This window comes from Tetrao urogallus, assembly GCF_951394365.1.
Source record: "Tetrao urogallus genome assembly, chromosome: 7".
Classification (NCBI taxonomy): Eukaryota; Metazoa; Chordata; class Aves; order Galliformes; family Phasianidae; genus Tetrao; species Tetrao urogallus.
The window spans coordinates 41,390,992-41,406,464 of NC_136820.1; the positions used below are offsets into that span (position 1 = coordinate 41,390,992).

Consider the following 15,473-nt stretch of genomic DNA (forward strand, 5'->3'; position numbering starts at 1 on the left):
AAGTAAAGAGGACTTTCCTTGTTAAACACATTTGTTGGCCTGAAGAGAAGTGACATTAAAATTTCCCCTCTCATGCTGCAGAGGTGTAACTGGAGTGCTGGGATGCCCCATCCTTGCAGGTGCTCAGTGCTGGGCTGGGTGCGGCCCTGGGCAGCCTGCTGTGGTGGGGGGCAGCCCTGCCCGCGGCTGGGCGGGCTTTAAGGACCCTTCCAAGCCATTCTATGATTCTAGGAGTGCTACTGGTTCAGTTCTTTCATGCAGGCTTTCCCATTGTCAACACTGGCGCTGAGCATGGATGTGGCATCATGTTGGAGGTGTTCCTTTTCAGTACAGTGGGCTCACACACTTCTAAGGAGTGTCTCCGCACACCAGAATTGCCACGTATATCTGGATGCAGAGCTTATAGCTGAAATCTGCATGCAGAAAGTTGCTCACCAGGTGGGAAAAGAAACGGCATTTTGTGTCTGTGAGCACTGTCAGTCCCTCCGACAGTGAATTACAGCCTGGCCTGGAGCGACCGGTGTCTCACAGCCCCCTGCTCGAGCAACGCGGGGACTGCGGACCTACTTCCAGGGAGTGCTGGCGGGATAAATGAACGACCAAACGCCCCGAGATCCCCAACCCGTAGCCGCGGCGGATACGCAAAGCACCGCCATAAGGGCACCGCCGGCCGCGGAGAAGCGACGAGCGGCCGCCCAGCGCGGGAACGGCGCCGGGGCCCCCGCGGATCCCGTTCCGCCGCCGAGCGCAGTGCGCAGCGCCCCGCGGAGCTCTCCGAGCCGTCGGCGCCGCCGGGCCTGGCGCGCCCCCTGGGGGCCGCGGGCGGGGGCGCGGGGCGGCGCGGTCACGTGGATGTGACAGCGGCGCTGTGCCCGGCCGGCAGCAGTCGCGGCAGCGGCACCGCAGCGCCAGGCGCCGCCGCCAGCCCGAGGCGGGCGGGGAGCAGCGGGCCGGAGCAGGGGCGCGGCGAGCCGGCGGGCAGAGCCGCGGGGCCGGGGGGGCGGCGGCGGCGGGCCGGGCGCGGCGGGAGCCGATGCGGAGCGATCTCGAGCGGGCGGCGGCGGCGGGAGCGGCCATGGCGGGGCCCCGCTGAAGGAAGCGGCGAGGGAGGAGGAGGAGGAGGAGGAGGAGGAGAGGGGAGGAGAGGAGAGGAGAAATCTCCGCATTCCCTCCCTCCGCGCCCCGTCCCCAGCGCGGACCGCCTCCCCCGTGCATGCCCCGCTGAGGCGGCGGCGGAGGACTTTGGCATCCGGCGCGGCCCCGCCGTTCTCCCTCGCCCCTTTTCTGCTGCGAACAAAGGGGGAGAGCGGGAGGAGGGCAGAGCCCATCTCCGCGGCGCGAGCATGGCGGACCGCAGCCTCGAGAGCGTGTCGCTGCCCCTGGAGGTGCGGGCCCGGCTGGCCGAGCTGGAGCTGGAGCTCTCCGAAGGTAAAGGGGCGGCTCCCCGCGTTCGCTCCGTCCCTGCCCGGCGCCGGGCCGCGGGGGGTTCGGGCGGGTTCGTTCCACCCGGGGGCACCGCGGCGGAGGTGGGAGCGGGAGCCGGCGGGGTCCGCACGGCGGTGCGCGGTCGATCGCGGAAGATGGAAAAAGCCTCGGGGCGGTGCGCGTCCTGCCGAGAGCGGGCGGCTTCACCGGGATGTGCCGTAGGCGGTGGAGCGGGAAGCTGCGCGGCTGCACGAGGGGCTGGCATCGAGTCCGCGCGTCGGGCTCGGCGTGCGTGTGTCGGTTGTAACGAAACGCTCCGCGATAAGGTCATCTTCAAACGTAACGTTGGGAAGAACCGATATATATATATATATATATCATAACATATATATATGTTCTTGCATTTATTTCTCGTACCGCTCGTGGCGGTGGCTCTCGGTGCGGCTTGCTGGGCCCGCAGCCCCCAGCCCGACCCCGTGTGCAGCCCCCGAGCGCCGCACCGAGCTGTGGGTGCTCTGCCTTGTAATAAAAAGGACAGATAACAGCGCTCATCCGCACCGACGGGCTGCAGCTCCTCGCCGCGGGTCCCTCAGCAGCGGCTGGGAGCGCTGGATGCGTGCTGCCGCTTTCCTGCTGCCCGGCTCTGTAACGGTTTGTGAGGGCTGCCTGCCAGCGGTGTGCCCAGGCCCGTTCCATCGGCGGGGAGGAGCTGGAGTTGACATTGTGCTTTCCCGTAACGCTTTGAGGGCGAAGAGGAGAGCGAGCTGCTGAGCTGCTTGGGGCTCTGCTTCTCTGTTTCCATCCCCCTGCTCCCTTCCTCCAAAGAGTGCCCTGAAAACCCGATGTAAGAGAAGCAAACGGCCGTGTGGCCTTGTGTGGGGTGCTGCCCTGTCTGTGCCGTTAGCTGGGAGGGAGGGCTGCCCAGACCTCGTGTCTGACGCTTGCTTTATGCTTTTTGGTGTGGGGTATATTATTGACTACATGCCAGATAATAAAACCAAGAAGACCAAAACCAAACCAACTTAAATCAGTCAGAGGTTTGCTCATTCCGTGTGCTGAAGTTGTAATACGGTTTCATGGTGCAGTTTCTGCTGCTGCAAGTGTAGTCAAGAAAGGCTCTGAGGAAGTGGGATGTGGTTGGACGTCTGTATCTGCGCTGCTTGAGCTTCCCTGGAGCTGGAATGAGTTCACCCCTCTCTCTGTGACGGTGTTTTTCCCTCTGTGCCACCAGTGCTGCATCCAGGGGACAGCCCAGCTCGTTCCCTCTGCCTGTGACAGCCCAAAGCAGGAGTGGTTGATGTATGGATGGGGTGCAGGAAGAGCTGGAGTCCCCACTTCGCACCTTTCCCCTGGGTTGCTCTTGGTGTGCTCTGAGATCAGTGCATAGCAGTGCTCTGTGCCTGAGGAGATTCACTCTTCTGTTGTTTGAAGCATCAAACTTTAGGCACAGGTGTTGCAAATTGTAGCTTGTTCCCCCAAACGGTGACTACATGTAGTAGGTTCAGTACTGTTATTGTTTGCTGTGGAGAACTGGCCATAGTCTGGCCATACTAACCCAGAGTTAAGTGGTTTTCAAGGTTACTTTATGCATTTTTAGACTCTGAATGCCCAGCCCCTTATACCACTGTGAGACCTCCCGCTGGTATCAGAGGTGCACATACAGTGTGAGATGCTCCAGCGCGTGCAGAAATGTCCCCAGGACAGACACTTAATGTGCGTGGCGCTCCTGGTGTGTTTGGGTGTCCCTGCTGCCTTCTCAAGTCAGGGAGTGGTTGTAGGGGGCGCGCAGGTGACCACGCACTGAGCTGAGCCACGTGCTGGGGCCTCACTGATTGCTCTGGGACTGATGTGACTGCCTTCAGCTATGTTCCCTTTTAGAGTGCTTTCCTGAATCAAATGTGCCAGGAACGTGTACCTCAAATGCTGAATGCCTGAAGTGGTGTGTTGTATTTTGTGTGGCCATAAGTGTTGCAGATGTTACAGCTGTCACTTGTACCAAAGCAACTTGGCTCTTGAGTGCCAAAAAACTTTTATGGGCAGAGGTGACTCAGAAGCGGCTTCTGAAGGAAAGCTGCCTTGTGAAAGAGAGAGGGGAGTAGTGGCTGGGTTATTGCAGCACAGCCTGGTGGCCAGGAGCTCAGGCTGTCTCCTGTCGAGGTCCTGTAGCTGCCCTGTGCCATGCTGGGCCAATTGCATGGTGGGCACTTTGCAGATGCTGAAATTGCAGCCTTTGTCGTCAGTCGTAACGCATACAAATCAAACCATGGTGTTTTTTTCCCTTGTAGCCAAATTCTGGTTTCCTTGCTCAGTTGTGTGCCAGGCAGAGCCTCGCAGCAGTGATGCTGTCAGCAAAAGCTCATGTGGTGGCTGCTTGATAGGTAGCATGTGCTTTTTAGAGATAGGGCAAAGTGCCTTTTTTGAGAGCATTTAGGCATTTCTGTACTGCTCATTGGTTTGGAGAGGAGTTTGTCTGAAAGGTGTTTACTTTGTGTTCTGCTGAAATGGTTTCTGTGGCACTTCTAACCCGTTGGTTATTGTGGGCAAGCCGCATGCCTTTTACCTCCCTTTTGTTGTGGTCTGAATGTGCTTTTTTGTTTCAAACATAGCTATTTAAAATGTACTATGGATGCAAATTAGGATGACCATTTTAGATTTCGTTTCTGTGATTTAGACGCTGAAGATCAGTTAGAGTCAGAAATGCTTTCCAGTGTCCTCAGAGCGTGTGTGCCTGTAGCCTCCCCCGTGTGGGAGAGTGAATTATGTCGGTAGCCTGGCACTTTGATGAGTGCTGAAAATGGCTTTCAAGTTTATGTGTTGGTATGTAATTTTATGTTCAGCTTCAGGCAGCAATAGTACACTTCTTTATGGTGTTTTCACTTCGTTTTGGGAGGGGGAAGTGCCTCTGTTTATCAAAACGTAGAGATGAAGCAGCACTTGAAATTGTTTAAGAGCATTAGAAGTAAATTGTGGAATCTTCCTCATCCAGCCCGATATTCTGAAGAGATTTGTTTTGCTGTGCGTGACTGAGTGTGTCTAATGCTGGCATGTTGCATACGTGGTTTTTGACACTCTAGTAGTTTCCACTGAGTGTAGCGATGCTTGCACTGCTCCAAACTGCAGCCTTCCTAGGCTGATGCAATCAGCATGTCACTCTGCAGTCGTCGTTCTTTAGGGCTGCTTAGAATTTTACGAGGCTTTAGTTTTCTAACTATGTATAAAATTGTACTGGATGGAAATAGATGAATCATCTTGGTTTTTTGGAATAGCTTGGGGGTTGTTAACTGAAGAACTCATTTAATAATACCAGAAGTCTTAAAATATGTTGTACTTTTTTTTTTTTCTTCAAGTTATTCAACAGCCCCTCCATTCTTAAAAATTCTTAAGAATTTTTTTAAAAAGCCCCTGAAATACTTTCCTCATTTTCCCCTCAATTTAAGGATACACGGGGTTATATTGCCCTTCCAATTACATCCTGAGGAAAAACTAATTGGGAAAAGATGCTCTGTATTTCTTTCAGCATTTTATCCAAGTGTCAGATAAAGTAGCTGAAACAGTTAAAAGAACCACAGGCGCTACATGGAAAATGTGAAAAACATCCTGTTCTGAGCTGTTCTACCCATATTCCATGCTATACGTCCAGTCTTCTTTCATTTCAAATGCACAAGGCATAGGAGATTTTGTTAAGTTTGAGCCCTTCTTCAAAGAGTACTTTCAAAACATATCAGCAGATCTTTAATGCATGGTTTCTTACTCCCAAAGGTTCTGGACATGAACTCAGCTAATTAATTTGGTCCTCAGCTTCCCTTATATCTGCTGGATTGATTACATGCGTTGGTATTGTTTGGGTTGATTGGGTGGTTGACTGGTCAGGTTTAACGTATATAGTTAGAAGTTGTTTCTTCTGTTGGTGTCTGTGACTATGCAGTGCCTCCTTCTGATGGAGCAATTGGAGCCCCTGCCCTGCAGAATGATACTGTCAGCAGGAAGATATGGTTGGCAGCCTCTTGTGTGGAGAGCAAACCTGGCAATCTGCACATCTGGATGTGGTCACTGGATCGGGGCAGGAGAACTGCAGTTTTCTCCTATAGATGTTATTTCTGCTGATTCTTCACCCACTGAGAGGTTTCCATGTGTGAAAATGTCACTAACTGACACGGCTCTGATTTGGGACACAAAGTCATCCTTTTGATTCATTGCTTGAGAGACAGCGCCTGCTCAGCAAGGCAGTATAACCTGTGCAGGGACAGTGCTCGCACTTTCTGGGTTTGGGTGAGAAGTGAGCTAAGGAATTCAATACTCACAGTTACTTATTGTTAGTTTCTTGAGTTGTTAGGATGCATTTGGCTCATGTTTTCAGTTCAGTCAGACGGGACTAAATTACTCAAAAGGCATAAGGTTGAAATCCTCACATACTAGACCTAAGGCTTTACAAAAATATACCAATTACCATGAGAATTATGATAAAATCAGGAGTGATAGCAACAGGAGCTTTCCTTTCCCTCCTCTCATCAGCTGTTTTGTTTCTTGGATGGTGCTCGTGTATGAGAGGGAGAGTTCCTTGATTATTTTAAAAACAGATTAAATTCACTCGTGAGTTAATACCGATTTGCATTTAAAGGCGCTGGCATTTGAAGTCTGTCTTTTTTTTTAATCTACCCACTTCATTTTACTTCAGGGCTTTTAATGGATACTGTTGTGTCAAAAGGATTTGCTGTCACTCATTCAGTTGAAACACATTGTAGTGCTTGTAAAATAGACTATGCAAATCTCCAGGATGTTCCCAGAACAGCTGTCCCGAAGGCATGCTGTAAGTATACCTTTATTGCAAGCTGATGTTGAGCAGCATTGATGCCCAAGGGTTACGCTTAATAGATGCTTCGAATGATCTTTGCTGCATTACACAACAGACGTACTTGAACAACTTTTTCCAAAGATGTGTGAAAATTGCCAGTGGGGTGTCAGTTTTATAGGCAAAACAGTCAGTAAGCAATGCATTTACAACAGGAACATGTAATAAGGAGCTTCAGGGAGTGTCTCTGGTGGTGCTGCACAGTGCAGAAAGCAGACGCCTCGTGCTGCTTCTCCTTGCCAAAGCAACAACCCAGTGTGCATCTGATTGTTAGTCACCGTGCTGTTCTTCTCTAGGAGGATATTGACCTGTCTGTTGTTCCGTCGTAGGGGGAATGCTGTCATTTTGATTTGAATAGTCTTTATTCTAGCAAGCCAGGTATTCTTCCCTATTGAAAAAAATTCAGGTTTGGCATACGTCTTTCCTTTGTGTTCAGTTTTTCTCAGGACAAAATATTTTCATGGTGTCCAAAAGGCAGATATAATGAATTAATTTGTGATGAAGAATTTGGGTTGGGAGAGGAGAGCAGCAGAAAGATCGATGTTCCTCTAAAGGGACATCAATAGACTTATTTCAGTTTCATAGCTTGGAATGGATGTTTGTGGTGTGATACAGAGAATCCTAAATGTAGCTCTTCTATACTTAAAAATGCACTGACTGCATTTTAATTTTTTAAGAGGCTATTTGTATAAAGCGTCACGCAGGACATATAATTTTTTTAAAAGAACTGCTTTAATTCCCCAGCAACTGTCAGGCACGATGACTCACTGCAGTGCAAGAATTCACCACAGCACAGAACAGATTTGACACAAACTCTTAATCCATTTAAAATTATGCATGTATTCCCAACCTTCCCAGTGGGTGAGCTTCATTTTTGGCTGAGTCCTGATGATCCCATTCTGCCTATTCTCCGCCCCCACCTCCTTTTTCTCCTTGAGATCCCACCTGCATCCAGCGGTCACCAGGCTGCGAGGTTGCGTGCAGTGGTGTTTCCATGGCTTTTAGCAGCATTTCCAGAGCGGTTGAGGGTGGCCACTCTTTCTCTCTTTGATCCTGGTGCCGGTGTGTTCCAAAGCATGTTTGCTCTCTGCAGTTATTTGTGGTCTTTCCTTGAATTGCTGAAGTGAGCATTAAAAAAACTGGAACTGTTTTCATGTAGCTCCACTTGATGGAATCACTCGTTTTGGGCCCGTATAAATTAATTGATTTTTTTTTTCAGTAACATTAGCTATGGTTTCTAATTGCTAGTATTATTTATCCCTAGGGTTAAATATAACTGTAAAACAAGCATAAGGCATAATGGTGACGTTCTTCTGCAGTAAAGAATACTGGGAATACTGAAACCAGATCAGCTTGAGCTAGAGATGTTGGGAAGGCCGCGGCCATGCTCTGGTTGGAGGCTGTGACTGCAGGTGAGGGAGCCACGTGTCTCAGCAGAGCAGCCTGTGCGTGGGGCCTGAGGGAAGGACAGCATCCATGCTGCTTGGTGTAGTGCCTTGGCTGAGCATTGGATCCATTGCTGTTCTTGCGCACTTTGATAGACATGGCAGTCTGTTTGACATCTCAGCTGCAATGTTTGGAGCTCTTTAAGTGCCGGTGTGTATATAATTGTCACAGTGTTTTACAGCAGGAGCTAACGTTGAAGAGTAAAATGATGTCTTGTCTCAGTGGCCTCTTTGAGAATATCGTTTGTTAAATGGCTGGATGAATGAGAGAAGCAATGCTTACAAAGGATCTTGATAACTTGAATGGGAAGGAGGTATCTGCTGTGACTTTTGGAGGTGTGAAAGTACTGTTTGCTTTATGAAGGCTGAACTAGACCATTAGCAGGTCAGCTTTTAGGGTGTTTGACACAGTGCCTTCTCTTACCTACATGGATTGATCTATGGAATGGTGGAAGTTGAGGACAAGAAGGGATTCTTCAAATAATTTTTTTTTTTTTTGTATGGGAACTAGAAGTGGGTATTAAATCTTGTGTTTGACAGGAAGCCATACCTCCGGCTAACCAGAAGGTCTGTCATTTCTATCTTCATTTTAATCTAGGCTTGATATATAAATTTATATACATATATCTGGTCTATAGGAGCTGTTCAGAAGCCAGGAAAATGTTTCATAACTGTGACAAATGCTGAAGTGTTGGTACTGAAGCCTGGTGTCTCACTGGCAGGCTGCTGCTTGAAAGTCTGCCTAGTAAAGGTTTTAAGGTTTTTGGTTGACTTAGAGACCTGAGCAAAGAGTACTGATGGTCTTTTGCCTGGTGTGTGGATATCTGTGTGCCCATAAACATCCAGGCAAGATAAAGAGGCTCTGGCAGAAGTCTTGTCACACAGCTGGCCATGGAGGCACTCCAGAGCTGGACCATCCACTTTGTGTGGCCCCTCTGGATGAAAAATGGCATGAGCAGGATGGCTGCAAGATACTATTGCCATTTCATGGAAAAATAGACTGAGTTGATGATTGGCATCCCAGTAGAATTTTGCAAGCCTTATCTCTCCCAATCCTTGTTGAAAGAAATGTTACTCAAATGCAAAAACAAATAAAGTGGCATGGTGGTGATGTGAATGGCTTTGCTTGGTTGAAAACTCTTAAAATGGAAATTGCATTTCCAGTGCTCAGTACTTTGACAGATGCCTGAGGATGAACAAGCAGCAGTTAAATAAAGAAATGGCAAAATGCAGAAATGACCCAATCCTTTCCTTAATGAAATGGCAAACCCTGCTGCTGATTTCTCGAGAAAGTGCCAATTTGATTTGTTGTATGTGTTTAGTCCAAAAAAATGAAGACATTGTTTTTAAGGTGGTAAATTGTTGTTTCTAAGTGTTGTGAAATGGCGTCTGGGGGAGGAAAGCTGAAAAAAGTATTGTTGGACTGCAGAGTGGTTTTTACTTCTAAAAGGGCAAATTAATAGATTTAATTGGATCAACTTCTAATCAGCTCCATGTTGTAATGGAGAAAGTTGGTTTGTTGTGTGGAGAAATAGCAGTGGGTATAGCAGAAATTAAATTTTCTGATCCATTTTTTTAAAAGATGAAAAACTGTCTTGCCATCTGTATTCATAAATATTATACTGCTAATGCAATTGAACATTCCAGTCCCACGGTTCCATTTGTGTTTCTTACTCTGACTTTGATGGTATGAGTATTCATATCACAGAATACTTTGGGAATTTGATAGAACAGTCAAGAAGAGGAGGACAGAGAGGAGTGAAGGAGTCCTAATGAGCCTTGGTAACCACGAGAAAGCTGGAGAGTTTATTTGGGTTATTTGACAAATCTTGTGTTGGGGAAGGAGGAGTATTTCCTGAATACTCAATTTCTGAATGCTGAATACAATGAAAAGCTGTTTATGTTAGCAGTTGAGGACATGAGAAGAACCAGCTCCTGGGAAAGGAAATTAGACAAATTCAGATCGGAGATAAGACAAAATATTGGTAGGGCTAGATAAACACTGAAACACTTAGATATAAAAGAAGACTCAATGGCTTTCAAAAAAAAGTGCACTTGATAGTACGCTTGGTAGAAGGCTCCTTTCTGAGGAATACTGAGTGTAAGCAGTACGTGCATGTAGGTAGATGCCTCAACCACTGAATCTACTCTACTGCCAGAAATGCAGCGCGATTTGTACTTCCATAATGCCATTGTATGGAAGTTTAGTCCAGTGTAATGAACTATGATTTCCTGGTAACTTGAAAGAGCACTGCAGCACTCGAGAATTTCAGGTTTCGTATGCATTCAGTAGTGAAGATTTGACATTTACTTACAGTAGTAATTTTAAAAAATCAATATTGAACACCGTAGAGATGTAAATACCTCACAGTTTGAGAGGGTGTCACATATAGTCACTATATGTATTGTATTAATACTTGTGTTGTATTACTGTATTAGTACTTGCTTCCACACAGACTACTTACATACTCTTCTTGTAGCTCAGGTGACTTCTGTATCAGCATGAAATGGCAGAACAATAACATTTTAAAAGGTCCCTAAATACTTACTATACACAGCTTAACCATTGGCTTTTATGTAAAAGTATTGTACTTTTAATAATTTGGATAAAGAATAAGAAAGCAGTCAAGTCATCTGAAGATTAACCTCTCATGCATCCTATTCCCTCGTGGTTCAGGGATGTGAAGCATGTACTCAGCAATGGAATGAGTTGGGACAAGACAGCTGGTGTATTGTTTTCCTGGTTTAGCATGTATTTAGCTTAAGCTTTCATAGCATCTTGGTGTGCTGGAAGCTTATGTGTCTTTGTGCTGCCCTTAGAAGATCGCTGAAAACAGTTTGTTCATTCAGAGTTTCCCGAGGCAAGTCTGTTTGACATCCAGAGGCCTTCCCTTCTGGAGCACGGTGAAAGAGGAGGGCAGTTCCCTCCCTCTAAGCAATACAGAAGCCCGTATGTAGAAGGAATACTTCTCTGTCTGTGTAGGAGAAGGAAGACATTTCCTACTTAGCCCAAACGCTCTTTTCCTTCTTGAGCACAGTGATGCCTGAGCTGATACTGTCTGCTGGTGGTACTTGGGAGAAGGCTGGTGCTCCTGGCAGGTCTGACAGTTTTCCTCCAGCTCTGGAGGGCAGCCTGCGAGCTGCTTGTTGCTCCACAGAGTGCAGTCACTCTGCAGCCAGTGAGTGAAGAAGCCGAGGGGGATGCCTTCAGCCAGAAACGGGCACAGCAGTGTTAAGCATCCATTACTGGACCGCTAGAGACATTTGGTAGCTTCTGTTAACTTAGTCCTTAACAGTTTTCTCTCTGTAGTACACTTGCAGAACAACAAATACACGAAGGCCGGGCTTCCTTCCTTTGGTGCTGGTTTCTCTGTCCTTCTGGGAGTGCTCTAGGCTGGTTCGTGCATCAGCTCTTTGTGCTTTTTTTGTCCTGGACCTCTGTGCATCTGAGGCATAAAGAATTTCAAACTGAAGTCCTCTTGTTTGCTAATGTTGTTTGTTATTCCAAGGTGGTGATCTGGTTTTCCCAACCAGCAGAATGCTTTTTTGTGTATTTTGATAGGAAAGTGTTGTGTCTAACACACATCAAATTGCGTATTTATATTGCTTCCTTTGTGCTTTGACTGTTTGTTACTGTAATTGGTCAGTTCTGGTAAGTAATAAATGCAATTTCAGACTTTCTTTACAAACTGTTCTGCCTGCGGATACACTAGAAATAACTTCAGGACTCATATGCCAACCAATTCCACTAATTTTTTAGTAAAATGAGTATCTAGGACTAAGTTAGGCTGCAGTTGGGAAGAGAGAAGCCAACTCTACTCCACAGTTCCTTTTTTTAACACAAAGAGCTTGTTGATGTGAATTTTCTGTCTTTTTACTCTGTCATGGATCTTCTGTAACTCAGGTGCCCAAAGAAGTCCCTCCCCAGACTTCTCTGTAGATAAAAGGGAGTTTTGCTAGCGTGGACATTGTGGAAAAGAATAATTTGAAAATGCTGGTTGATAGATGAGATGTGTGTTATTTAAATAATAAATAAATAATAGAAAAGAAAAAAAGAAAAAGAAAAAAAAGGGCTCACAGGGCTACATTAGGATTAAGAGAAGCATTAAGCAGGTAAGTAACCATTTAAACACCATAGCATCTGTTTTTCTCCAGACTCTTTGAGAACATTGTATGACAGTTGTTGTGGGTTGATCACTCCTTCATCTCTGCATTCTGCTCCTGAGCCCAGCACGTGGGTAGTGCTGTCGTGCTGCCCAGAGCTGGAGTCATACGAGTTTGTAGTGAGATACAGCAAAGATTACAATAGGAATTACCATCGAGGTCATGTTGTAAGTCTCCCCCGAACAGAAGTATGGCATTAATCAATGTAAAAGCACAACCTTCGTTCCTCGGGGCTTAAATAAGGAGGGAGTTTGAGACCTGCCAAAAGAAATACTTGTATTTATTTTTTCCCTCAGACTGAAGTCCAGTTTACCTAAAAATAAATGGCAAACGATGTTGGCGTCAGGACTGCACTAGTGGGTGTACTTCCACTTAAAGCTGTGCCTGCAAACACTCAGAAACAATCTGTGATATTTAAGGATCTGTGATCGGGTGTGTGATAGAGGAACAATCTCACAGATACTCTTTGTGTCTTGTCCTTCCTGGTACTAAGAGAACACTGCATTTCAGACAGAGTTCTTATATACATGGAGCAACAGGGGAAACGTACTGCCACTGGGAAAGTACAGACCCCTTAACGACCGGGAAACCAGTCTGTATTTTCAGAAGGTGTTACAGTCTCCTGGAAGCTGCCATGATCACAAAAGCTCCTTAGTGCTTCTGGCACTCTGTCAAAGATAGTGCCTGCTCAGTGTTAGCTGCTCCTATGTGACAGGCTTTAATTCTTTCCCTTCACCTCTCTGCACTCTTCCCTGCTTTCCACTGTTTTACTGAAATGTGACTTTTGGGGTTTCCCTCCAGAGCAGTCTTGCCCTAGTATTGCAGACCATGGTGGGCCAGCCATCCCCACCCACTGTATTTCAGTTCCATGAGCAAAATTCCCTTGACTGTCTGTCTGTCTTCCAGCCCTCCCAAATAGCGGGCTTTCATGCAAGATCACAGTGCAGATAGTTCATGCGATGCCCTTTTGCAATAACCTTTTTTCTGTGTGAAGGAATGCTCATGAGATGTGTCAGATCAAAACTGAAGTCTTCATTCTTAAGTTAATTAAAAACATCTTTGGACTTGGAGTAACAACCTCGTGAACCTGATTGTAATGACACTTGGCTGAAGTACGTGTGTTTTCCTCATCGTGCTCTGTATTTGTTTTTTTGGTTGCTGTTACAACTCTTTAATTCTACTTTGTTTGCTTAGAGCCAGATTAGGATATTTTACATGCAGTCTGAGATATTTATAGAGAAAGGTGCATCTTAAATTTCCTGAAATCTGATCTGGAGTTATGCCATTTATTTTCCATCTAAAAATGCTTTGATAGTATCACTGTGCAGTTTTTTTTCTCCTTTTTATTCACATGAAACCCACACTAAACAAAAAGACAGTTTATGTAGCATAAAATTATGAAGGAACTATCTGCAAAGAGCCTGCAATGCTTTCTACATAGTAAAAGCCATTTGAGTTGTTCAGGCATCAAGCATGGGTTGGAAACTGTATCTTCAAATCAGCTTTGCATATGCATGAGTACACCTGTTATATAAGCAGCAGCAAGAGCTGAGATTCATCCTGTCCTGTGCCACAGCTAGCAGGGTGAAGAAAACAAGATCATTTGTCACTTTAAGTCTTTTAAATCCAAAATGAAGCCTTATCTCTCTAATAGCCTAACACCAGAGAAAGATTCTGTTTGTGTTCAGCAGGGCTGTATTCATGTGACTGTCAGCGGCTGAGTTACTGCTCCGAGTTCTATATAAAGATTCCTGCTTCTGCCCTGCCCGGCACTGCTGTTTAGCACGATGTGCCACATGGAGCATGGCTATCTCTGAAATGCTGAAGTGTATCTTCTTTCACATGTTCATATGAAAAAGTAGAGACAAAGGGCCTTCTACGTGGCTTGTATTAACTTCCTAGTTATTGGACTCAGTGCCAGCTGAGGCTGAGTCATGTTACTTGCATGTGTTTTCAGGCATGGCCTATATTAGGGGAAGAACTGGGGGCTGTATAATTGCTATATCCCACACCTCTTCTCTGTTCAGTGCAAGCATTTTGCTCAGTTGAGACTTCTGTGCTCATGTGAGTTCCCGCAGAATGCAGCTCCCTGGGTAGCCCAGCTTGTGGCAGGAGCACTGAGGCTGGCTTCTGAAAGCCCTGTGCAGTGTCTGTGCTGCTTTGCTGTTTGTGGGTGGATCAGGTGGATGATTCCGTTGATGCCTAGATATAAAAGTAAGCAAACACAGAAACTCCAAAAGAACCAACAGTTTTTTTATTTTTTTTTTTTCTTGTGGAAGTTTCTTTTTTAGCTTTTTAAAGTTGGATCGATTCAGCAATTTCCTGCATAGTGCAGCTCAGTAAACACATCCTACTGAGAACAACAGTGTGAGCAGCATGGATGGAGGAAGGGATGGATGCATTGGGAAGGCATGTGGAAAAATCCTGATCCTGATTTGCTGCCGAATAAAATATCCCATGTATCTATACTGTCTGAACAGAAGAAAACCTGTTTTACTGCGCGAGTGCTGCAGCAGTGGCGCAGACTGCCCACGGGCTGTAGGGTCCCCTGCTGAGAAGTGTCCCACAGCCACGTGGAGGTAAGTGGCACCCTGCACTCAGTGCTCCTGCTGGGGCAGAGTGGGACAGATGGGCCCAGAGCTCCCTGCCAACCTCAGCCGTTCTGTGATACACCTCCAACATTCTCACCTTTCAGTGATTCGCCCTTCCTTTTACTTCTCTCCAGGATGTCACACGGTGTGTGTTTCTCTCGGTGACGTTGTAAGCCTTTTCCATGGTGGTTTGTGCCTCCTCCTTGGTAGCTCCTCAGCTGAGATCCTGTGTGGCACCGAATTCACCACATTTTTAAATTTCAATTATAATTATGCTACGCACACAATAATAGTCAACCAAAGTGCATTGTGACAGGGGAAGCACAACACATTGAATGGAAATTGGATTTTGAAGCCATTTCTCTTAATGTAACTGTTACCACCAAGCTTGATCATGGTGGTAAATTTACATCTTATGTAAATGCTCTGGAATTGAGGCGTGGGTAAGGCTGCTTGTGATGATTTTAATAGTGTCATTATCTTCATCAGGTGTGTGACTGTCAGTGGAATGATTCCTGGTGCTTACCTGTATGAGTGAAGTGTATGTTTCTTTCTATCTCTGGAAAAATAGTTCTTTTGGTTCTTTCTGGGTCAGGAAAAACACACAGATCTCAATGGCTTTGAAAAGCAGTTTGCTTGATTACTTATTAATGCCAATTTTAGGTTAGAAGATATCTTGAGTGTTGGTGAGATCATTTATCATTTTTATTGAAACTTGTATTGAGAGTCGCTTGCAGCTGGAATCGTGATGTTAAATATTGCTTCTGTTTTTAAGCCAGCAATGCAGTCGTTCATTCTCCATTCCAAGCAGGAATGCAGTCTTCAGATACTTTGGGATTGTGGGAGCAGCACAAGGAGTTGTCTGCTGTGAGCTGTGAGGTGGCTGCAGTCCTCCCTCAGCTGGGTGTTGGTCCTCGTGCTGCTAGCTCTTCCCCAGCCTCCAGGCTTCTCTTCCTCTGTAGAAGGGATGTACAAAGAGAAGGGTGATATTTTTGGGCT

The 15,473-nt window shown here is 46.4% G+C and overlaps 1 protein-coding gene across 1 annotated transcript in view; it reads left to right on the forward strand.

Moving 5' to 3' along the window:
* Nucleotides 1–1,343: 1,343 nt before the first annotated feature.
* Nucleotides 1,344–15,473, forward strand: part of DIP2C (disco interacting protein 2 homolog C) — a gene marked incomplete at both ends in the record, with an annotated part of 288,528 nt that continues 274,398 nt past the window's right edge. Inside the window, one exon of the mRNA XM_079538586.1 lies at nucleotides 1,344–1,428. Coding sequence (XP_079394712.1) covers nucleotides 1,344–1,428 — 85 coding nt within the window. The remainder of the gene's footprint in view (nucleotides 1,429–15,473) is intronic.